The sequence below is a fragment of the Engystomops pustulosus genome, chromosome 3 (assembly GCF_040894005.1).
Source record: "Engystomops pustulosus chromosome 3, aEngPut4.maternal, whole genome shotgun sequence".
NCBI lineage: Eukaryota > Metazoa > Chordata > Amphibia > Anura > Leptodactylidae > Engystomops > Engystomops pustulosus.
Window position 1 is genome coordinate 94,128,879 of NC_092413.1, and position 22,727 is coordinate 94,151,605.

Below are 22,727 nucleotides of genomic sequence, written 5' to 3' on the forward strand. Positions count from 1 at the left end.
CTTCTGACAGGTGCACTTGTTTGTTCCATTTGTGAAGTCTGCTGCCAATGATGTAGGTGTGCCACCATACAGTCTATTATAATAGCCAAGAAAAAATTGGCCATTTTTATAGATTATTGCATAGACAGAATCCAAGTAGTGATAACCAGCACTGTGCATTCATACAATAAATCCATAGATTTATATTTAGATTGTTAACTTGAATTATATTATTTATACATAATGAAATCTGAACACAAATAATGCAGAATATTGGGACAAATTCATCAAGCTGTCTGAAAGTCAGACTATTTCTAGTTGCCCATGGCAACCAATTACAGCTCCCCTTTAAAATATTCATGAGTACTGGTAAAATGAAAGCTGGGCTGTGATTGGTTGCCATGGGCAACTAGAGATATTCAGATATTCAGACAGCTTGATAAATCTCCAACATTATGGATAAACAGAAGAACAGACACTTCAATAAAATAGAGATGTTATCAGATTTGCTCTTGGGCTCATTTTGATAACATGTGATTATAATATTTCCAGTTGGTATTCTATTGGTGATGGTGACACAACTACAGAAATATAATACCTGGCACACAGTTTTCTGACTCTCACTCAGCTGGGTATGAGTGGGTGTGGAGTTGGGTGGGCGAGGCCACAATATTTATATAGCAGAAACCTCTTATTAAATACAGTGTGCCACGCACCAGTGGGGAAAATGTGCATCCTTAATACATTACCTCCAATTTGCTAATGGCAAATTTCCTTTGTTTTGTGTTTCCATATCCAGGGCCTGAGATTCTGACCCACCCGGGTGGCACCAGGTTTTCCTGGATTTAGGAATTGAAAGTGGATTAGATGCAATCCACTAGAATGTTTATAGAATTGTACTTAAAACAAATCCACTTATCTTTATTTAAGATACATAAAAGGTGGTTAATTTTCCATTAACACTTCAACTACAGTACTTTATGTCATCATTTCAACAATATTTCTATGCCATGGGCACAAATTGTTCCAAGTTAAGCCTGCTTTCATGATAGTTTGCTGAAAGGAAAGGTGAGAGAAACGTGAGTTTTGCTAGTTATGTGAGATGGGTACACTCTGGCCTCTACGGAATTATGTTCTCTATTAACAGTCCTAAGTATTCTCAGTTACATCCTTTACTTGGGTGCCACTTCTGGGTGTGATGCCTAATGACCAATCATCTTTATTTAATACATATTTTAGTTAAGGTTGGGTAGATTACATGCCCAATCTCTTTTTTAAGTTTAATTATTTCTACAATGTAAGTTTACATTGAAGATTACATTTTTAGATAGAAGATTACATTTTTTCTATTAATGAATGCTACCATATGATAAAGATAAAACACAGCTCTTAAGGGAGAAAATGTTAATACATATGATCAAAAGGCAAAGTAAAAAAAAATACTTTTTCATTAAAGAGGTTTTCCGATAAACACAAGTTAGGCCCTATCCACAGGATAGGCATTAACTTGCTGATCAGTTGGGGTCTGAGCGGCACGCTCGGCCATCTCCGTCAGCTACATAAAGATTAATGGAGCAAAACTGTCATGCACGGCTATCTGCTCCATTACTCTGAAGGAGCGATGGGGGGTCAGACGGAGGTACGTGGGACCCCATCAGACCCCTCGTTTTCGTGATCTGTGGGGGTCTCATCACTGAGACCCCCACTGATCAGTAAGTTAGGCCCTATCCTGTGCATCCTGTGCTCCTCTACTTCCGTGCACCGTGTTCATAAACATGATTACTGGATTTTGGTGAGCTGACTATTATCTCTATTTTCTATTTTTGTCTAGAGACAACAGGAGGCTTGTTGAGATAGCCTGTAGGGCCAGTAGTGATGTCACAAGCATGTGAATCGTCACATGCTTCAGGCCAGCCAATTACAAACATGCTGTCCTGCAGCATTTGAAATAACTTAGTTTGATGCAAAGGACCTTCAGTGATGTCTTAAGCATCACATGCTTCTGATTGGCCAATTACAGACATGTTCTCCTCTTCTGGCTTCAGTGGAGTGAACTGATGTCACAACCAGGAAGTGCCCACCCACATCAGAATTAGCTCACTCTGAATCTAATTTTATAGATTAATGATTGGAATTCTGTCTCTTCTTAATGAGCTAGCTCATTACGCTCCGCTCACTAAGAAGAGCCGGCTCTTCTGGCTCCTGAACGGCTCCCATTTGTGGGCGGGCATTAGTGAGCCATTCGTTTGAATGAGCCAGCTATTTGTGCCAGCTTTTTCGCGATCGACCTATCACTATTATATATACCAGATCTATCTCAGGCCAGGAGAAAGCCAGCAGCATGATACAGGTATCATTGGAATTGTTATCAAAGGCTCTCTCCAGCTGTGCTAACACTATTTTTGTCAGTAACTTTACAGTAACACTTTAACTCTACATTATGTGCCAAAATGACCTTTCCCACTAGTGAATACTTTGGTGCTCACTTCTGACCAGTTACTGTTGTTCACTGGGCCTCACACTGAACGTAAATTAACATTTGGGAACAGTAACCTGGGGAAGAGTTATCATATAATCAAGACAATTATGAAGAATGTTGATTATGAAAATGTTGCTTTGTGGAGGTTTTATACCTTTGGTAAATTATGTAGAGGTAAAATATAGGGACACTTTTAGACCCATATTAAACTGACCAATCTGTCCTAAATGTATTTCATTTCATTGCAACAAAACATCATAAGGACTTCTGCTGCTGTTGCTGCTACGCTATGTTTATATATTATCTTCTGTAGTGAAGTCACATTCAGAGGATTTGTGCGTGCATGAAAAGAAGGAAAAGCCGCATAGCGGACCTGGAGTCTGAATGCAAACCTATTCAAAATTGGAGTCTTGGTGTTTTCCTGGAATTCTGACAAAGAATATATATACCTTTGGGGAAAGAGCCAAGTGAAACAATGGAAGCGTTGGAGCAGCATTTGTGTAAACAACCAGTAGTGTATGGCCTTCAAACAGCCAACCACGTCATAATAATCCACAAAAAGAAATAGCAACAAAGCAGCACTCCATAAAAAAGTTTTTCTTCTATGCTGTTACTGCAGAATCCCACAGTGATCGCCTGGGTTCAGCTTCTGAGCCCAAACGACCACCATGACATAACTGTGGGTTACTACCCACCTCCTATGACGTAGAGTTACGTCAAGGTGTGGAAAGGGGTTGAAGAGGACCTGTCACCCTAAAAAAAGATACACCAAAAATTAGAAAAAAAGACGCTTATGCCCACAAGAATGCATGTACATAGTAACTCCGTGCTGGACGAGAGGTGGAGTGCGCTTGGTCTAGATCCAAGGTAGGTAACAGGAGAATTTTTAAGTGATGGCTGTTTTTAACTTTCTTGATGAATTTAATAAACTGAACTAAAAACTTTTTTAACCCTAAAAAAAGGACTAGGATTAAGCAGTTCCTAGCGCTACCGCATTTTTAGTAAGGCAGCTACAGTACGGCAGTCCCCGCTGGCTTATGGCGTGGGAGGGCTTGAACTATGAGCTTGGTCCGGCGTTCCCATGGTAAGGCTGTTAGCTTTATCGGAGGGTTACGATAAAGTTAGCAGTTTATCACTGCTATAAACGTGGCATCGCTAGGAGCTGCTTACTTTAATAAGCAGATCCTAGTGTTTTTCTTAGAGGTCCTCTCCAACCTCTTCCCACACCTTGACATATCTCTATGTCATAGGAGCCGGGTAGTAACCACACCTTGATGTAGAGTTACGTTATGGTGATCAGCCGGGCTCATAGGCCCATAGGCTGACGGTGACTGCCAGGCTTCATGCCTTCTCGGACCGCCCCCTCATGAATAGCATTACAGCGGTCCGGCGTTCTGAGGGTATGGTGCTGCAGTGTCAGCTAGCAGTTTAACACTGCTAAAAATTAAGTAGCGCTAGGAGCTGCTTGCTTAATTATGCAGGGTTGTGCATAATTAGCAGCCCAGAACGCCAGACATCTTGTATAATTTTGTTTACTAGGTGATCCCGGCATGTTCCGAGCTCAACATCAAGAGAAGAGGAGGTGAGTATTTATCGGTGTTTTTAATTTTTTTCAAATGGTTGATTTCCTTTAACCCCATAGCGCAATAAGACGTACCCTTACGTCTTGCTGCGCATGGGGGAGTATGAAGAGGGCTCACGGGCTGAGCCCTCTTCATACTCACCGGGCATTTGCTTCATGATGAAGCAAATGCCCGTCGCTAACACCCGCGATCGGTGCTTGCACCGATCGCGGGTGTTAACCCTTTGATTGCCGCCGGCAAAGCTGCCGGCGGCATTAAAGAGCCGGCGGCGCGTGGGCGCCGCCATCTTGGCTCCGATCGTCACTCCCCGTGACGTCACCGGGGAGTGACGATCCGTTGTCATGACAGCCTCGGATCACATAAAGATCCGAGGCTATCATGATCTCGGCTATCTATTACAATGTGCGATCTGCACATTGTAATAGATGGTATGCAAAATCCCCATATACTGCCATACTGCAGTATGGCAGTATATGATAGGATCAATCAGACAACCTTGGGTTAAAGTACCCTAGGGAGTCTGAAAAATAGTAAAAAAAAAAAATTCAAAAAAGTTAAAAAAAAAAAATTATATTAAAAAAACATAAAAATTCAAATCACCCCCCTTTCCCTAGAACTGATATAAATATGAATAAACAGTAAAAATCCTAAACATATTAGGTATCGCCGCGTCCGAAAATGCCCGATCTATCAAAATATAATAACCGTTTTTCACTGCGTTTTACCCCGTAGCGGAAAATAGCGCCCGAAGTCGCAAATTGCATTTTTTTGCCATTTTGAAAAATAGAAAAAATTCTATAAAAAGTGATCAAAAGGTTGCACAGTCCTAAAAATAAAAGCGTTGAAAATGTCATCAGAAGTCGCAAAAAATGACACCACCCACAGCTCTGTACACTAAAGTATGAAAAAGTTATTAGCGCAAGAACACTGTAAAATGAAGAATTGTTTTTCTGTACAGGAGGTTTTAATTTTTGTAAATGTATGAAAACATTATAAAACCTATACAAATTTGGTATCCCCGTGATCGTATTGACCCAATGAATGAAGAAGACATGTCATTTGGGACGCAGAGTGAAAGCTGTAAAAACCAAGCCTACAAGAAATGGCGCAAATGTGTTTTTTCATCATTTTCACTGCATTTAGAATTTTTTTTCCGCTTCCCAGTACATGGCATGGAATATTTAATACCATCACTACGAAGTGCAATTTGTTACGCAGAAAATAAGACATCACACAGCTCTGTACATGGAAAAATAAAAAAGTTATAGATTTTTGAAGGTGGGGAGTGAAAAATAAAAACGCAAGAACGAAAAAGGGCCTGGTCCTTAAGGGGTTAAGCACACTTTCTTGTGCATGAGGACTTAGGCTGTTCTAAAACTTCTGATAATTTTCATTATGCTTAAAGGGGTTTTCCGATGGGTTTTTTGCACTAAAAGAACAAGGGCAGCCACGATAATCTGATTGGTGGAAGTACTTTGTATAAACCCTTCAGCAATTTGATATACAAAACAGTCCCAGCCCTGAAAAAAGGAGCCCTTTTTCTGCCATCCCCCATCCCCCCAGGGAATAATTTACAAATTGCCAAATAGTTTTTATGGTAAAACTGGCTTTTTTGGAAAGAAAGATAAATTAGATCAAAGTTTACTTTTCTGTATGCAGAGCTGTTTCCTAAGTCGCATGGGAGTGACCAGTGAGGAATGGTTTACCACCACCAACGGGAAACCGCTCGATAATGCATTGATTTCAAATAAAAAACCCTCCAATCCCTTTCCCACTTAGGATGTCATACATGTCTGCCCCACTCCTTACTGGACACTCTTATGGGACTAAAGACACAGCTCTTCATACAGAAAGGTAAACTTTGATCTAACTTATCATTTTTTTGGAAAAAGCCTGTTTTACTATAAGAACTAGGTGGAGCTAGAAAATGGGCTCTTGATGAAAGGTTCCCTTTAAACCACAGCATAATAGAACATGGTATATACAATCTTATCCAGGAAAAAAACAGGTGTCTATTAAATGAAAATGTGCACAGAGAACTATTTGAAACTAAGATAACATAATGTATAAAGTGCCCAAACAGAAAAATCTGAGTTTAAAATCAGAAACACGTTTGCATGCATCATGGAAAATTTCTCTACAAAAGTCTATGTAAAACATTTCTCCTTCCAAAGAAAACTAAACAAAGAACAGATCTATTCCTAACTGCAGGGAAACGTAAAACAAGAGAAACAAGCTGGGTGCTGGTTTGTGGATCCCTTATTGTTTTATTTTAATTGAACACAAAAAATACATTTTTGGAATGAAAACAAAACACAAAATGATCCATCGGCACAATTATGTATTGGAATAATATTAAGTGCTTTTTGTGCTATGCAAAACACTACACCACACCACACAGAAAACTCTGAAGATTGCATTAAATTCCATTGTTTGTTTTGGTTGATTTACTCATATGTACTTCTTGATACTATTGTTATTCTTTACCTAATTTCCAATTCCCAGGAGTTGAGTGCTTAGCAGGAGGCAGCAAGATGGAAAGACGTTGATTGCTATGTCTTTCCATCCTGCTTTTTGCACAGTATATGACTTATGTCTTAGTATATGTCTATGTATACATATTCATTGGGAGCTTTCCTGGAATATACACTCAGTGTATACATAAAACATGGTGTGCACCTAGCCTTTTCTTGAAAGGAGAGCTTCAGATGGGAGATGGGAGATCTTCTATTTAGTATTTGTTTCTATAAACTGAACCTAGCCTTACTACTAGAGGTTGGCTTTCACAGTCCTGATATATTAACAGGTTTTTCCGTGTTCAGGGAGCATCGTAAAACTAACCAGAGATGTGATGGGGGAAAAAGGAACTGAAACAGGACAGATACATTTATTTTTATTTTTTTCATGCCCACAAGTACATGTTTTAAATTTGTTCAAATTTGTCAAGTATTGCAGAGTTGGAATAATGTTGCTACACTGTTATTGCTGTGGTGTTCAACCTTTCTTAAAGGCATGTGCTGATGAGTTCTTCTCGCTGTATATCACGCTTCTTATACATGGTTCAATCCACTTTAATGATTATGGTAATTCATATAACAAGACTTTTCAATTGTTCCAATTGTAGTCATCCAATTGCCACGATAAGTAAAAATAATCCCAAATTCTTTTACAAATATATAAATAGTAAAAAACTTAAAAGTGAAGAGTGTGGGCCCTTTAAGGAATTACTTTGGGGTCATGATGGAGGGGGATGAGGATCTATTGAATGTCTCCTACTCAACTGTCTTTGCCCTGGAAAGTCTCATGGGCAGGGCCGCATCTGCCATGAGGCAAGATGAAAATCTCGCCTCAGGCGGCAGAATGCGGATCCCTGTAAAGGGCGGCGAAATTCGCCGCTCCAAAGTGGGCGATTCGGGCGCCGTTAACGCCCGAATCGCCCACCTGCTAAATAAATCGCGCCTGTCTCTTTAAGACACAGGCGCAATTTATATGCGGAGCGACGCGTGAAGACCGGAGCCGCGCGCCGAGGGAGCAGCTGCCTGCAGGTGAGTATGATTTTATTATTTTTCATGTACTTTCATTAATTAAAAGTGGCCAATAAGGAGGAGTGGGGAGGTGTCATTATCGTGGGAGGGGGGAGTAAAGTATACATTCTATGTGGCCATAATTGTTGCATACTGTGTGGGGGGGTGCTGTATACATTATATGGATATTATGGGACCAGAATTGTTTTATACTGAGGGGGGGTACTGTATATATTTTATGGGGCCAGAATTGTTTTATACTGGGGGGGGGGGTACTGTATATATTTTATGGGGCCAGAATTGTTTTATACTGGGGGGGGGATACTGTATATATTTTATGGGGCCAGAATTGTTTTATACTGAGGGGGGGTACTGTGTATATTTTATGGGGCCAGAATTGTTTTATACTGGGGGGGGGGTGCTGTATATATTTTATGGGGCCAGAATTGTTTTATACTGGGGGGGGGGGGGTTACTGTATATATTTTATGGGGCCAGAATTGTTTTATACTGGGGGGGGGATGCAGTATATATTATATGGAGCCAGGTTTCAGCTGGGGGGCTGTATATGGGATACAGTATATTACTAAGCTGGGGGGCTGTATATTAGGGGGTGCTATATATTCACATTGGTCAGGGGAGCACTGTATGTAAAATCATGTAACATAATAACAGGGTGGGATATATTAGTTATAGGATACCATAGATTACTTTGCATCATTTAAACCAAATGTTAGGGTGTCTGTATTAATAAATTGGGGGTGTTGTATATTGATTGGTGCTATACACGCTATAATTCCAGTAGAAATATATATATAAAGGGATATTTTATATGTGGGGAGAGCGCGGTCAGTTGTGCTGTGAGGGGTATATAATATTTAGGAGCGCAGTGTTGTTATCCAGGAGACTTTATACTGTAAGTGACTGTGGTATTTTTAGGGACGCCGGGTGGAGATGTGCTGCACGGAGCTGAAGATATCCGGCTGTGAACTCCCCAGTGATACGTAATGGATTGGAGAATCCGGAATGAAGTCCTCCTGATGGAAGAGATTGTCATCTATAAGGTACTACATGTCACTAATGCCTCCCAGAACCTGTAGTCAGTCACACAGTGTCAGGGAGATGCCTCTGGCGATGTTAGTTGTTAGTGGGGTGTTAGCATTTTAATATTCGCCTCAGGCGGGGCGTGGCCTAGCGCTTGATGTAGGAGGACGTGGGATACGAGCGCTCCTCCGCAAGTATCCTGAACACCCATTCTGACCCCGCTGTACCTGGGTGATAAAGTGCTTATCCGGTGCCGGGAGCCCTGCGGAAGAAGCGGAGCAGGGAATTGAGGAGATGACGGGTCCCCGAAATAAGCGCTCGGCCGACAAACATGCCGAGCGCACGATCCAAGATGGCGCCCGGACTCCAGGCGGAGGCACTAGGGGATTGCGTGCAGAGACAGCAGCGCGCCTCGGCAGCTTTGCAAGGCAGTCGGGGGAGAGAACCCCTGGAAAGCGGTCGGATCCACAGCCGGGGAGCCCTGCTCTTGGGTCCAGGTACGCAGCGCTGGCAGAGGAGGAGATGGAGGATGAGAGTGAGGAGGAGATGGGGGAGCAAGGAGAAGCTCACATGGTAGGGGAGGAAACTGCTGAACCAACGATTGCTGATGTGATGAGGGCCCTGCAACAGAATACTGCTACTCTGCTTAAGCTAACTGGCCAAGTGGGGGGCCTTAAAGAGGACATCTTGCTTTTGAGAAATGATGTGCATAAAGTGGCAGAACGCACCACAGCAGTGGAAGGGCGATTGCTGGAAGTGGAAGAGATGTTTCCCCCAATACAGCGTGAGGTGAGGGATCATTCCCAAGCAGTTATGCTCCTTCAAGCAAAGGCGGATGATTTGGAGAATAGACTGCGCGGAAATAATGTGCGGCTAGTTGGGGGTGCCGGAACGGGTGGAGGGGCAGAACCCGGATGACTACTTTGAGAAATGGCTCTTGGAAACATTCGGCAGAGAGAATCTAACACCGCTGTTTGCGGTGGAAAGGGCACACAGAGTCCCTACTCGCCCAGGCCCGCCTGGCCGCCCACCACGTCCTGTGCTGGTGAAACTACTACACTATAAAGATCGAGATAAAATCTTGCGCCAAGCCAGAGAGCGCCAGGATATAATGATAAACGGTGCCCGGATTGCCTTTTTTCAAGATTTCTCTGCGGAAGTCCAACGACGTCGGATGCAGTTTCTGGATATAAAGAAATGCCTGCGGGCGCTCGCAGTGCCATATTCAATGCTATACCCGGCGAAATTACGAGTTGTAGCCCTGGGCACTACACATTTTTTTGAAACACCCGGAGCTGCACTTCATTGGCTAGACATCAATGAGCAAAGGCTGAGAAGACCTGTGGGGAATCCTGAGGACGCCTGAACACGGAACTGTGTGGGGTTCACGGTCGCTACCAGGGGACTAATACGTTTGGTTTAATATTCATTGGACAGTGTTGTGGCATGGAAGCGGACCTTCTATAATATCTGAATTGGAGTGGGGTGGAGAGGAAAATGCTGCTGAAGTTTGAAGAGGCTGTTATATAATTGTTTTTGCTTATATCTAGCATTATTCCGCCCCCTTTTTTCTTCTTTCTCACAGGTACAGGGGGGTAATGGAATTGAAGCGGAGGAGCGATCCGCTAAGTTACAGTTATGAGAATGGGTGATTTGTCTGTTAAGACGATATACTCTGCCCTGGGGGAACCCCTGACAGTTAGAGGGGTAACCTTACGGGAAAAAGGAAAGAGGAGACTGTTGGTGGGCTGGTTGAGGGCTAGGAGGCTACAGGATAGCCCGTACCCTCTACGGAGGGGAGGTTTACAGTTCTGTTTAGGGGGGGAAAGTTGGGGGGGCAAGGGGAGGGATGTGATCTGGTCTCTAAGAAGTTATGTACTGGTCATATATGATGGGTGAGATCTTCTACTGTGCGTCCTGGAATGTCCGGGGCTTAGGCGCTGCAAATAAACAAAGGGCCATCTTTAAATAATATGAAAGACCATTCAGTTTCCATAATGGGGTTACAGGAAACGCATTTAACGAAGGATACAGTGTCGGTACTGCACCGTTCGTGGATTAGCCACGGGTTTCACGCATTCCATTCTACCTATTCGAGAGGAGTGAGCTTGTTGGTCAAACAATCAGTACCTTTCCGATGCCATGCTTCCTTTGCTGATCCTGAGGGTCGATTTGTGGGGGTGCATTGTAGAATATACCGCTGGGATTGCATTATAGTTGTGGTATATGTTCCACCACCCTTCTCTAGCGTAACGCTGAGGGCCATATTGGAACGTTTGTCCTCTTTACCGGAGGCACCACTTATTATTATGGGAGATTTTAATGCCGTACTGGATGAAAGCATTGACAGGTTTCCTAGTGGTGTGAAGAGTTAGGTATGCATGACTTGTGGCGGGTACGACACGTGGGAGTCCGTCAGTATTCTTGTGCCTCTGCTACTTATAGAACTATGTCGCGCATTGATATGATACTGGGCTCTGAGAGGGTGCTGCCGGTAGTGATGGACGTGAAGTATTTGCCTAGAACCCTTTCGGATCATTCCCCAGTTGTGATGCAGGTAAATGGAAGTGGAGAGAGGGAAGTGGTGAGTAAGAATGGTGGGGTATGGAGACTGAATGCGTTTTGGTTAAAACTGTTTGAAGGGGTACGAATGAAGGAACAACTGAGAGAGTTCTTTGCCCTTAATGAAGGATCTGTGCCTAGACGGGTATTGTGGGATTATTTTAAGGTATATTTGCGAGACAGGTGTAAAAGCGAGATCAAAAAGGTTAAGGAGACTTCTAGGCAGATAGGCGCAGATTTACAAAGAAGGGTGGTGGAGTCAGAGGAGAATCACATTATGTGTGGTACACCGGAAACTGAGAAAGTGTGGATGGAGGCACAACATCAGCTTACAAAATTCCATTTAGAACAAGCTGATAATAAACGTATGTTCTTGAAGCAGCAATTCTATGCGGAAGGAGAACAGACGGGAAGGTTGTTGGCAAGGATGGCCCAGGGGCAAAAAGAAAATAACTTTGTGCATAGTATGCAGAATGAGGAGGGGGAGTTGCTTACAGACTCTAAGGGTATCTTAGGAGTCTTTGAAACTTTCTATGCCAGATTATATGCATCCAGGGTTAACTATTCAACGGCTCAAGTGGAGGAATATTTGGGGGGGATTGCAATGCCCAGATTGGGACTGGAGGCACGGGATATGTTAGAGGGACCCATAACAATGGAAGAACTTGAGGAGGCGGCTATGGGCATGGCCAATGAGAAGGCCCCGGGTATGGATGGCATACCGGCTGAAATGTATAAAGAGTATGGGGATATCCTGTTACCTCAGTGGTGGGAAACCCTAAAGGAATGCTTTGAGGAAGGCTGTCTTCCTGCCTCATGTTATGAGGCATTGATAGTGGTGCTTCTGAAGGAGGGGAAGGAGGCCCAAGTACCTGAATCCTATAGACTGGTCTCCTTGCTAACGTCTGATATTAAGATTCTGGCGAAAATATTAGCCACTCGGCTGAGCAAGGTAATAGGGTCTGTAGTACATCACGACCAAACGGGATTTATCCCATTCAAATCCACGGCTATTAATATACGTCGCTTGTTTTTAAATCTACAAGTACATCAGGAGGTGGCGGAGGAGGCGGCGGTGGTGGTATCTTTAGATGCCGCCAAAGCCTTTGATAGTATAGAATGGGAGTACCTATGGGCAGTGCTGAGGAAACTGGGCTTTGTGCCACATTTTATAAAGTGGGTACAGATGTTATATAGGGCTCCCGTGGCTTGTGTCCGAGTTAATGGAATGGTGTCTGGACGCCTGTGCCTGCGAAGGGGTACGAGGCATGGATGCCCGTTGTCCCCACTATTATTTGCTATGGCTATCGAGCCCTTGGCCTGCCTGATAAGACAGCACCCGGACTTAACAGGGTTTAGATATACCGGGGGGGAGGAATGGATCGCATTATATGCAGATGATTTGCTCCTTTTCCTGGCTGGAGTAGACCGAGGCTTGCCCACGGTAATGAACCTCTTATCTCAATTTGGAGACTTCTCAGGGCTGCGCATTAATTGGACGAAGTCAGCATTACTACCTTTACGGGCATCTAGTTCTACCAGCATGCAGAGGTGGGGGATACCAGTGGTGGAGAAATTTAAGTACCTGGGCATATGGGTCACAAGATCTTTGGCGGCTTATATAGATTTGAATTTGGCCCCTCTGTTGGGCAGAATGAGGTCCCGAGTGTTGGTGTGGAATAAATTACCCTTATCGGCGCTGGGTCGATCCAACCTCATTAAAATGATTTTAATGCCACAATTACTCTATATATTACACAACGCACCAGTTTGGATTCCGAAGTTTTGGTTCCGAAGGATACATAGCTTGTTTAGAGACTTGATTTGGAAGAAGGGGGTCCCCAGAATTAAGTTGGAAAAGTTACAGCTTCCTAAGGGCCAGGGAGGTCTAGCAATCCCAAATACATGGGTATATTACCTTGCAGCACAATGTCAGCACCTCGGGGGGTGGGATATGCCTGGCTCGGAGTCATGGTGTCCGAGGGTTCTGCAGCATTTCTGTGGTCCATTGTCTCCAATGGCGGCTTTGGAGGCGGGGGTCTTTGGGAGAGTAGCTAGGGGACACCCGACAGTGCTCTTGGTTCAGAAAATATGGGGAACTTATAAGAAGATAATGGAAATAGGGCCCATTACAAAATATACCTCTTTATGGGATAACCCATACCTGGGGGAAATATATATGCTGGAAGGTATGCAAGGGTGGAAACAGCAGGGAATAAAAATGCTTGCACAATTATATGACCAGTCTGTACTGAAATCATTTCAGCAATTGGTTGATGAATTTGAGCTAACCCGTTCGTTGTTCTTTCAGTACCTTCAGATTCGCCACGCTGTGCAGGCTCAATTCGGCCCTGAGGAAGTGATGTTTTCTTCCATCAAAGTGATGCAGGGGGTAGTGTCTGCTAAGTATATGAGGGGGCTAATATCTCTTTTATATATGGTCTTACTGGATAAGGTGTTGGGGGACCCAATGGCAGGGGTTAGAAGAAAGTGGGAGGAGAGAGTCGGGAGCATGGAGGACGAGGAATGGGGGGAAATATTGTCATCTCCAAGTACGCTGTCTATAAATGTGGCACAGAGGCGATCACAGCTGTTCTTACTCCATAGAGTATACCGGACGCCACAGGTGTTGCAAAGGATGGGTTTGAGGGGGGATGCCTGCTGTCCGAGGTGTTCAGAGGTGGATGCAGACGATCTACATATGTTCTGGGCATGTGGAGAGTTGGATGACCTGTGGAACAGAGTGCTGGAAATGATACACAGGGTGTTTGAAGTGGCGGTGCCAAGGAATCCAAAAGTGTGTATGTTGGGGTCTGTGGGAGAGCTCGAGATTAATAAAAAACAACAGCTGGCGATTGCTAAGGTGTTATATCAGGTGCGCAAATCTATTGCCATGCACTGGTTGGATGCTGCCCCGCCGAGGGTGAGGGAAGTGCAGAAATTATTGAATAATACCATATGGTTGGAGCTGAAGGTGTATGTGAGAAGAGGTGCGGTGGATAAATTTGAGAAGCAGTGGGGAAAGTGGCTTGCATGTCCGGGGATGGCATCGGAGGAATTGTTGCGGAGCTGGATGCGGGCCAGACCAGGGGGAGAGGTAGGAGTTTAGAAATGATGGGGTATCCTAGTGGAGGTGGGGACAGGAGGGAGTGGGTTAGGAAGATTGCAACGGTGGACCAGATCACAGGGAGGGAAAGGTTTCTGGGGAGGAAAAGGGGTGGGTTTTATTGCATTATCATTATTTTCTCTTTGATGCAGTTTGAAATATGCTTGAAATGTAAAGCTGTAATTTACTCTGAGATATCTGCGTTAATAAAATGATCTTTGATTTAAAAAAAAAAATATTCGCCTCAGGCAGCAAATATGCAGGAATCGGCCCTGCTCATGGGAAATGACTTGATGCAGAATAATAACCAAACTGCAAATAGGACAGGCACTACGAATATTCAGAAGTAATCTGTAGTCCACTTATCCCAAAAAATTCTGGCAACAAAGAAGGCAAGGTAGGATACGTATCATGGACCAAATACTACACAATCTTTATTAATGAATCGAATATACCAAAAATGTAAACAAGACAACATGAAGATAAAAACACTTAAAAAGTATACCCCTCACGGTGTACTAGACCTCCTAGGGCCAAGTCTGCCCTGGGCTCCCTTTCCCAAACTGACTGGATGAACAGTAGTGTCAGAAACACTTATAATGTGGTGTTAAGTATGACTACAATTTGAACAGTCTGCATATATGAAATAAGTACAGCAGATAAAGTGACCAATGCAAAAAATAGCAGCCCTGTTACTACAATGCCTATGAGCCTAACATATACGATACCCAATGTGCGTCCAAGTAGGCATGTACGGGAGGCAGGCAGGCATGGTCAGCGTGGGGGGGAGAAAGAGGAGCGAACCCCTATCTGGTGACTTCCTCAGGGGTAAGTCTGACCATGCTTGCCTGCCTTCTGTACATGGCTACTTGGACACACATTGAGCATCGGAAATTCAAAATTTCCTCTAAAATATGTACAAAACCAGAATACTTATATAAAGAAAACATTCTTTCCTAAAACAGTAAGATGTGAGGAGATCATACAGACCCCACATGTATATTCACCAAAATATGCAGCAAAGGGAACGTTACATCCACAGGGGACACCAAACTATTTTTGCCGAAAATTGCACTGTGCTTCCCACAAATAAATAACTATATATCCATAAACCAAGCTAATGAGATAATAAAAATCAATTTTAGATGTGCCCCAATGTATGAGCAGCACAATAACAAAGCCCTTCATACTTCATAAGAATTTGAGTGAGAACGTCATAACATAACATAGGTGTAAGTAATGGAGGATGGTGTGAAAACTTTATTCCAGAACATGTGTGTGTTTTTTGGTGTTACATATAACTTTATGGATATGTTGTAGATTGCGGTGTTAATATGTAGCGACATTAGGCAAAGAGGATTGAATGTTCATTGTATCAGTCAATTTTCACAAAAAATCACAAAATAAAAGGCAATAAGAGAGAAAGTGTGTTCTTACAGAGTTCCGGATTGGATATGGTTAAAAACATGAATATTAGTTTATATTATCCCTTATCAAAATGCTGCTGGCTAAGAATCTGGTGGGGGGTACACTTTAGGGGGCTATATCTCTGGCTCTGTTACACATAGAACCTCACTTCTTTTCTCCTATGAAAGAAGATATATGAATCTCAATTTTTGTTCCTAAGTGTCAGGAAAATGGAGATGTTAACTGATAAAATGCCAACGGCATCTCACTTTAAACTTGAATATCTCTGGATCATGGCACCTAGAAACACAATTTTAGATTCATTTGAAAGAAGAGATTCTCCTCTTTCAGGGGGCGCTGCGCAAATGCCCATTTTGCCTACCCATAGCGCCGGCCCTGCACGGAGGTGAGGTTTTGTAATTGAGATAAGAGAACAATGCAGGTTAAATTTATACATTTTATTGCCTTAAGGGCATGCTAGACAAATATATCCTTTGAACTTATAGAGGGAAAAGACTGTAGAGCTAAAAAGACTTGCACCCCCCCCCCCATGGATTTAGTTACCCTATCAAGATTGAATTTAGGGTAAGGCTGTGTGGTGGGGGGTAGTAGTGACATGTGTAATGCACTGATGTACATGAAAATGCCTGACAAGTGCCCCTCTGCTGTACAGGCGGTCCCCTACTTAAGGACACCCGACTTACAGACAACCCATAGTTACAGACGGACCCCTCTGCCCACTGTGACCTCTAGTGAAGCTCTCTGAATGCTTTACTATAGCCCCAGACTGCAATAATAAGTTGTAAGGTGTCTGTAATGAAGCTTTATTGATAATCCTTGGACCAATTACCAAAATTTTTTAAACTCCAATTGTCACTGGGACAAAAGAAAAAATTTGTCTAGAACTTCAATGATAAAATATACAGTTTTGACTTACATACAAATTCAACTTAAGAAAAACCTCCGGACCCTATCTTGTATGTAACCCGGGGACTGCCTGTATTCTTCTATATATTCATCACACCTACCCCTTGGGGCACTTGGGGGCAGAACTTTTGTATTTCCCTGTGCCATTATCTGTCAGCCCTTGGGCCACACCTCTGGTGAACCCTTCTGGACTGCTACCCAGTACAGCCATCCTTGGTCCTGTGTTGCATGCTCCTTAAGAGCTTTCGGGCTAGTTTCAGAATCACTGCTGAATATAGTATGGAATGGCATGGAATAGAAGAGACTGCCATGTTTTCTCTCAGTTCCCGCTGGTCTGTCTCTTGACCAGGCAGCCACTTGTTCAGAACAGCTGTTAGTGGGCCCCGTGACAGCAGCAATGGTTAGTATACTCACAGCAGTTTCTAGGTAATTTGCTATACAGGGAGAATCTCAAAAATCGCACCTTCCCCCCCAGGGTAAATAAATATATACAATGATCCCCGGTTTTTACCTTAAACAGCCCACCCCACCACAATGCAACCCCCCCCCCCAGTATATATGTAGCCTGTGCACACTGCAGCCCCCCAATATATATAGCCCCAGTACAATGCAGCTTTCCTCCCCAGCATACTGCAGCCAATCCTACTATATATGTAGCCCATGCACACTGCAGCCACCCCTCCAAGGAAATAGGTGGTCCATACACACTTCAGCCACCTCCCCCTGTATATATGTAACCCTAGCACATTAAAAAAATAAAATTAAGTACTAACCTTCCGGTGCCCCCTGTGGTTCCTCTTGTTACTTTTGCAGTAGCGTGACCCAGCTCCCTGCACATGGCCCATGCACACACACTATAATGTCACTAGGGCGACGTGTCATAGTGTGCCCATGGCCCCAGTACTTGGAGCTGGGTCACGCTCCTGCAGAAGATAGAAGAGGAGCCACGGGGGGCGCCAGAAGGGGAGTACTATTTTTTCTTACTGGGGGCAGTGGGCGGCTTCAGATGCCCCTTGTTTCTTCCACCGGGTTGCCCCTCGGGCTGTTGCCCACTATGCTGGGTGGAGTCAACAGGCCTGTATACTCCTCTGCCAGAATGGCTGTTTTCTTTGGCTTTGTTTTGGCTTCCAGTCACGGAGGTGTTGCTATAAATCCTCATGGCAATTCCACTGAATTTTTTCTAAGGGAAACTGCTCCTTCAGCTGCTGGAAGGTAGACAATCCCAGTCAGGGCAGCCATCAGGAAATTCGGGGCCCCATACAGCAAAAGTGTCTGGGCCCCAACACACCCCAAAACCGAACAAGCCTCCTGCCCCCCGCAGTGACCTTTCACAAACAGGGTTTGAGGCCTGTTGCTACGACAAGGCACACTCTTCTGGCCCCAGCCACAAAATATATTTACAAAAAGGAAAAGGCTGCTCCGGTCTTCTTCTCGTTCTCTTGCGCGCGCCTTCTTCTCCTGCAGACAGTGTGTGATCCCGCGAGACCTGTGACCCAGCACTGGATCTCGCGGGATCACACAGCCAGCCCAGGAGGAAGCGCGCAGAGACCGACGCGACGCTGGCGGCAGGGTAAGCATGAAAGAACTGTACGCAGCGCACTGCGCACTTAACCCCTTCACGACTTGGCCTTTTTTAGTTTTTTCACTTCCATTTTTCACTCCCCACCTTCAAAAATCTATAACTTTTTTATTTTTCCACATAAAGAGCTGTGTTATGGCTTATTTTCTGCGTAACAAATTGCACTTTGCAGTGACGGTATTCAATATTCCATGGCGCGTACTGGGAAGCGGGAAAAAAATTACAAATGCAGTGAAAATGGTGAAAAAACACATTTGCAACACTTTCATGTGGGCTTGGATTTTACAGCTTTCACTGTGTGCCACAAATGACATGTCTAATTTATTCTTTGGGTCGGTACGATCACGTGGATACCAAATTTGTATAGGTTTTATAATGTTTTCATACATTTAAAAAAATTAAAACCTCCTGTACAAAATTTTTTTTTTGATTTTGCCAACTTCTGGCGGCAATAACTTTTTCATACTTTGGTGTACGGAGCTGTGGGTGGTGTCATTTTTTGCGACTTTTGATGTCGTTTTCATTGCTATCATTTTTAGGACTGTGCAACCTTTTGATCACTTTTTATTAATTTTTTTATATTTTCCAAAATGGCAAAAAAATGTCATTTTTGACTTTGGACGCTATTTTCCGTTACGAGGTTAAACGCAGTGAAAAACCGTAATTATATTTTGATAGATCGGACATTTTCGGACGCGGCGATACCTAATGTGTTTATGATTTTTACTGTTTATTAATATTAATATCAGTTCTAGGGAAAGGGGGGTGATTTGAATTTTTAGGTTTTTTTATTATAATTTTTTTTTTTTTAAACTTTTTTTTACTTTTACTTTTACTATTTTTCAGACTCCCTAGGGTACTTTAACCCTAAGTTGTCTGATCGATCCTACCATATGCTGCCATACTGCAATATGGCAGTATATGGGGATTTTACTCCTCATTCATTACAATGTGCTGATAGCACATTGTAATGAATGGGTTAAAACGAGACTGCTTCGGGCCTTCGTGAGACCCGAATCTGTCATGGCAACGGATCACCGCTCCCCGTGATGTCATCGGGGAGCGGCGATCCACGGCAAGATGGCGGCGCCCATGCGGCGCCATCTTTTTGGAGCCTCCGGCAGCATTGCCGGCGGCGATCTCCGTGAAAGCACCCGCGATCGGTGCTAGCACCGATCGCGGGTGTTACCGGTAAGCCTTTGCTGCAATATGCAGCAAAGACTTACCGGCTATGGAGAGGGCTCGGCCCGCGAGCCCTCTCCATGTACCGGGACCCGGCGCGCGCCGTACTAGTACGGCGCGCGTCGGGAAGGGGTTAACCAGCGGCCCCCGGCGCCTCCACCCCACACATATTGTGCAGCACAGACCGCACAGTCTGCGGCCCACCGGCCGGACCCCCCCCCCCCCCTAGTGTCTTAGAGTCCGGGCCCCATAGGGCAGTACCAGTTGTACTGCCCTATCGGCGGCCCTGATCCCAGTCACGGGGTCCACTGGTCCACTGCTCTTAGGAGCAGTCAGTCCAGCTGTCATCAGAGCCTCACTTTAAACTCTGGAGCTTCTCTCTGGAACTTATCTCCTTACTTAGCTGAATTGTCAAGTAAAATGTTCTCTAGCTATGTAAATTCATACCATCAGTCTTTTGTGTATTAGACTTTGAACACATCTATTATTTACACTGCTGACTGCTGAAAAGAACATTTCTTTTTATATTCTGCACTATATATTTCTGAAAAAAAATAGCTCTAAAGGTTTAGTTTTGCTTGGAATATTACAATTTATTACAATTAATTCATCATATTTTTGGATTATTGCCAAGAATAGGTCACATAGCTGGAATTTGCATTTCCCTGTGTTACTATCTTTAAGACACACATAACAGGCATTCTACTGACATCAGCAGCTCCGTAGCCAACAAAGCTACTTGGATCACACAGTAGCAATTCTACTCACTGCAGTTAGGTTTAGAAGTGAGTGGATGTATGTGTCTGCACATGTTACATTGTATATGTGACTTGTGAAGGCTTGAAAGGGAATGCTTTACGTTTTAAGAGTAGAAAGTCTGCAATGAGTGTGGTACTCAATTATTCACACATATAGCCAGTGATCATAAGGATGATAAGTATGAACTTGCCTTGTAAATGAGTTAAAACAAGAGCTATAAAATGAGTAATAGGACACTAATACCAAAATGAGGACTCCCTCCGTGCTCCACTATAGTATTTATATAGGTAGCTGGGAGACACAGCTAAAGGGGAGATCCTGCATCGTAGATAATACCAGCACTAATTATGAATCTGGTGACAGATGACGTCTGATCGGAGGAGTCTCTTTCATTTCCTTCTTCTACCTGGTCACCATGTCAGCTTCTTCTGCAGATATAGCAACACATCAATTTTAGGCTCCTCTCGTCATCTGCTCCACCTTCTTAGCACAAGCTTAGATCCCCCACTGCAGCCAATATAGGCACACATGCCCCCACGCTAGCCAATATAATCACAGGGGCCTCCAAAATACCCAATATAGTCACAGGAACCCCCACCATGGCCAATACAATCACAGGAGCCCCCACTGTAGCCAATATAGTCACAGGTGCCCCCATGCTTACCAATACAATTACAGGAGCCCCCACTGTAGCTAATATAATCACAGGAGCTCCCACTGTAGCTAATATAATAACAGAAGCCCCCACTATAGTCAATATAGTCACAGGAGCCCCCACTGTACCAATATAGTCACAGGGGCCCCCACTGTAATCAATATAGTCACAGGGGCCTCCAATGTAGCCAATATAGTGAAAGGAGCCCCCATGGCCATCATAGTCATAGGAGCCCCGCATTGTCCAATATAGTCATAGGAGCCCTGCCAGTAGTCACAGGAACTCCTGCGCTGGCCAATACAGTTACAGGTGCCCACTGACTGTCCATCCCCTGCCCCGGTTCAGTACAATGTAGGGAGTTAAACAAAAAAATTAATTAACTTCACCGGCTCCTACATCCTCTTCTTATTGCTGTGGGACGGAGGTAGTAGGAAGCAGCCGTGCACTGACATCATGACGCCGCAGCACTTCAGCACCCTGTTTAAATGCAGTAAGGCAGTTTGCTTCACATTTGTTAAATCTGGGCGAGTGTATTGAAAATTGTTTTATCATAAACTAGTTTGGTTTCATCTTTTGCATGATATATTAACTAACGTATAGAAATATTAAATTTTTTTATGAAACTTCTTTAGGTAAGACGATGGATTAAGAAGTCATCATCTAGCAAGGACAAACACCAAAATAAGCACTTGAAATACACACCTGGATCCACTGTGATGCATATAACACCGACATCAGAGGATTCTGAGCTTTCACAATGTGAGAGCTACCGAGATGGCCATTCGTTTGCCAGCTACACAACTTCTCAAGAATCACAGATGCACCACTGGGAAAGCCAAAGATGCTGCAGCACTGTAAGTGTATTATTTCTAAGAGACAATTTTAGTATAGGCATAGTTGTGGTATTGAGACCACTAAAAGAATTGTGTAGATTAGTGTATATTATATTTATGATTTAAAAAAATGATTGGCTGACCTTATGAAATCTCAGTAATTCAGAGAAGACAATATTTGTTGCAGGACATCTACCAGTAGGATGAAGGATTGTAAACCAAGCACACTGACATACTTTTTTATGTCAGTGGCAGGATTTACCAGCTACACACTGCTGGTGGATTCAAGTTGCTTACATATCATATTTCAGACTTCCTTTGGAGGGTGCTTCAGAGTGAAATCCTTGACCTTTCAATAATTAGGTGAGGAATGGTTATAAATTTGACTGGAACCACATGTTAGCTCTACTCTATTCTAAAAGGGTCCGTGCTTTAAAGGGGTATTCCGGGAATATGAACGTCTGATACAAAAACCCATAATGCTATAAATAAATGAATGTAACAAAGCTCAATGTCATTAGTCACAAAATAAAGTTTAAACAGTTTGATTTCATGATTCACAAATCATTAAATCAGATTCACCAAGATGGCTGCCACTGGAAACTACAAGTCCCAAGATCCTTTAGTTCTCAGTAACTCCTCCCACCTCTTATGCTCTGCTCCCAGTGATGATCTAACAGGTTATCTAGCTCTGTTACCATAGTAATGATGTGTAACTGCCATCACCAAAACACTGCCCATACTGGATGTACTGCAAACAACCGACTACAGCCAAAATAGTGGTGTTCACATGACCTGCCCAGGCAGGTGCAGGACATGTGATGTGGACATGTGACCAGCGGCCATCTTCATTACAGTCTATGTCGCCAGCATTTTTCTGCTAAATTAGCTTATATTTTAAGGACCCATTTGTAAAAGAATTATGCCGATTCCTGGAATATCCCTTTAAGTGTTAAAGTCTAGTTCCATACATTGCACTTTGCTGTAGAGAATACCTTGTGATATATTTGTTGTCAGAACATGCCATTTTTAATATGGCAAATAAGCCTTGCCTTTTCATCAGACATCACATAAATAAGCAGAATAGGGCTAGTTTTGTGAAAAAAGCA

The 22,727-nt window shown here is 43.5% G+C and overlaps 1 protein-coding gene across 2 annotated transcripts in view; it reads left to right on the plus strand.

Moving 5' to 3' along the window:
* SGK1 (serum/glucocorticoid regulated kinase 1) overlaps nt 1–22,727 on the plus strand; it is a 132,445-nt gene that overhangs the window by 32,363 nt on the left and 77,355 nt on the right. Inside the window, exon 2 of one of the 2 annotated variants that reach the window (XM_072141484.1) lies at nt 21,418–21,639. The exons of the other annotated variant lie outside the window; for it this stretch is intronic. Coding sequence (XP_071997585.1) covers nt 21,418–21,639 — 222 coding nt within the window. The remainder of the gene's footprint in view (nt 1–21,417; nt 21,640–22,727) is intronic. 2 annotated transcript variants of the gene reach the window in all.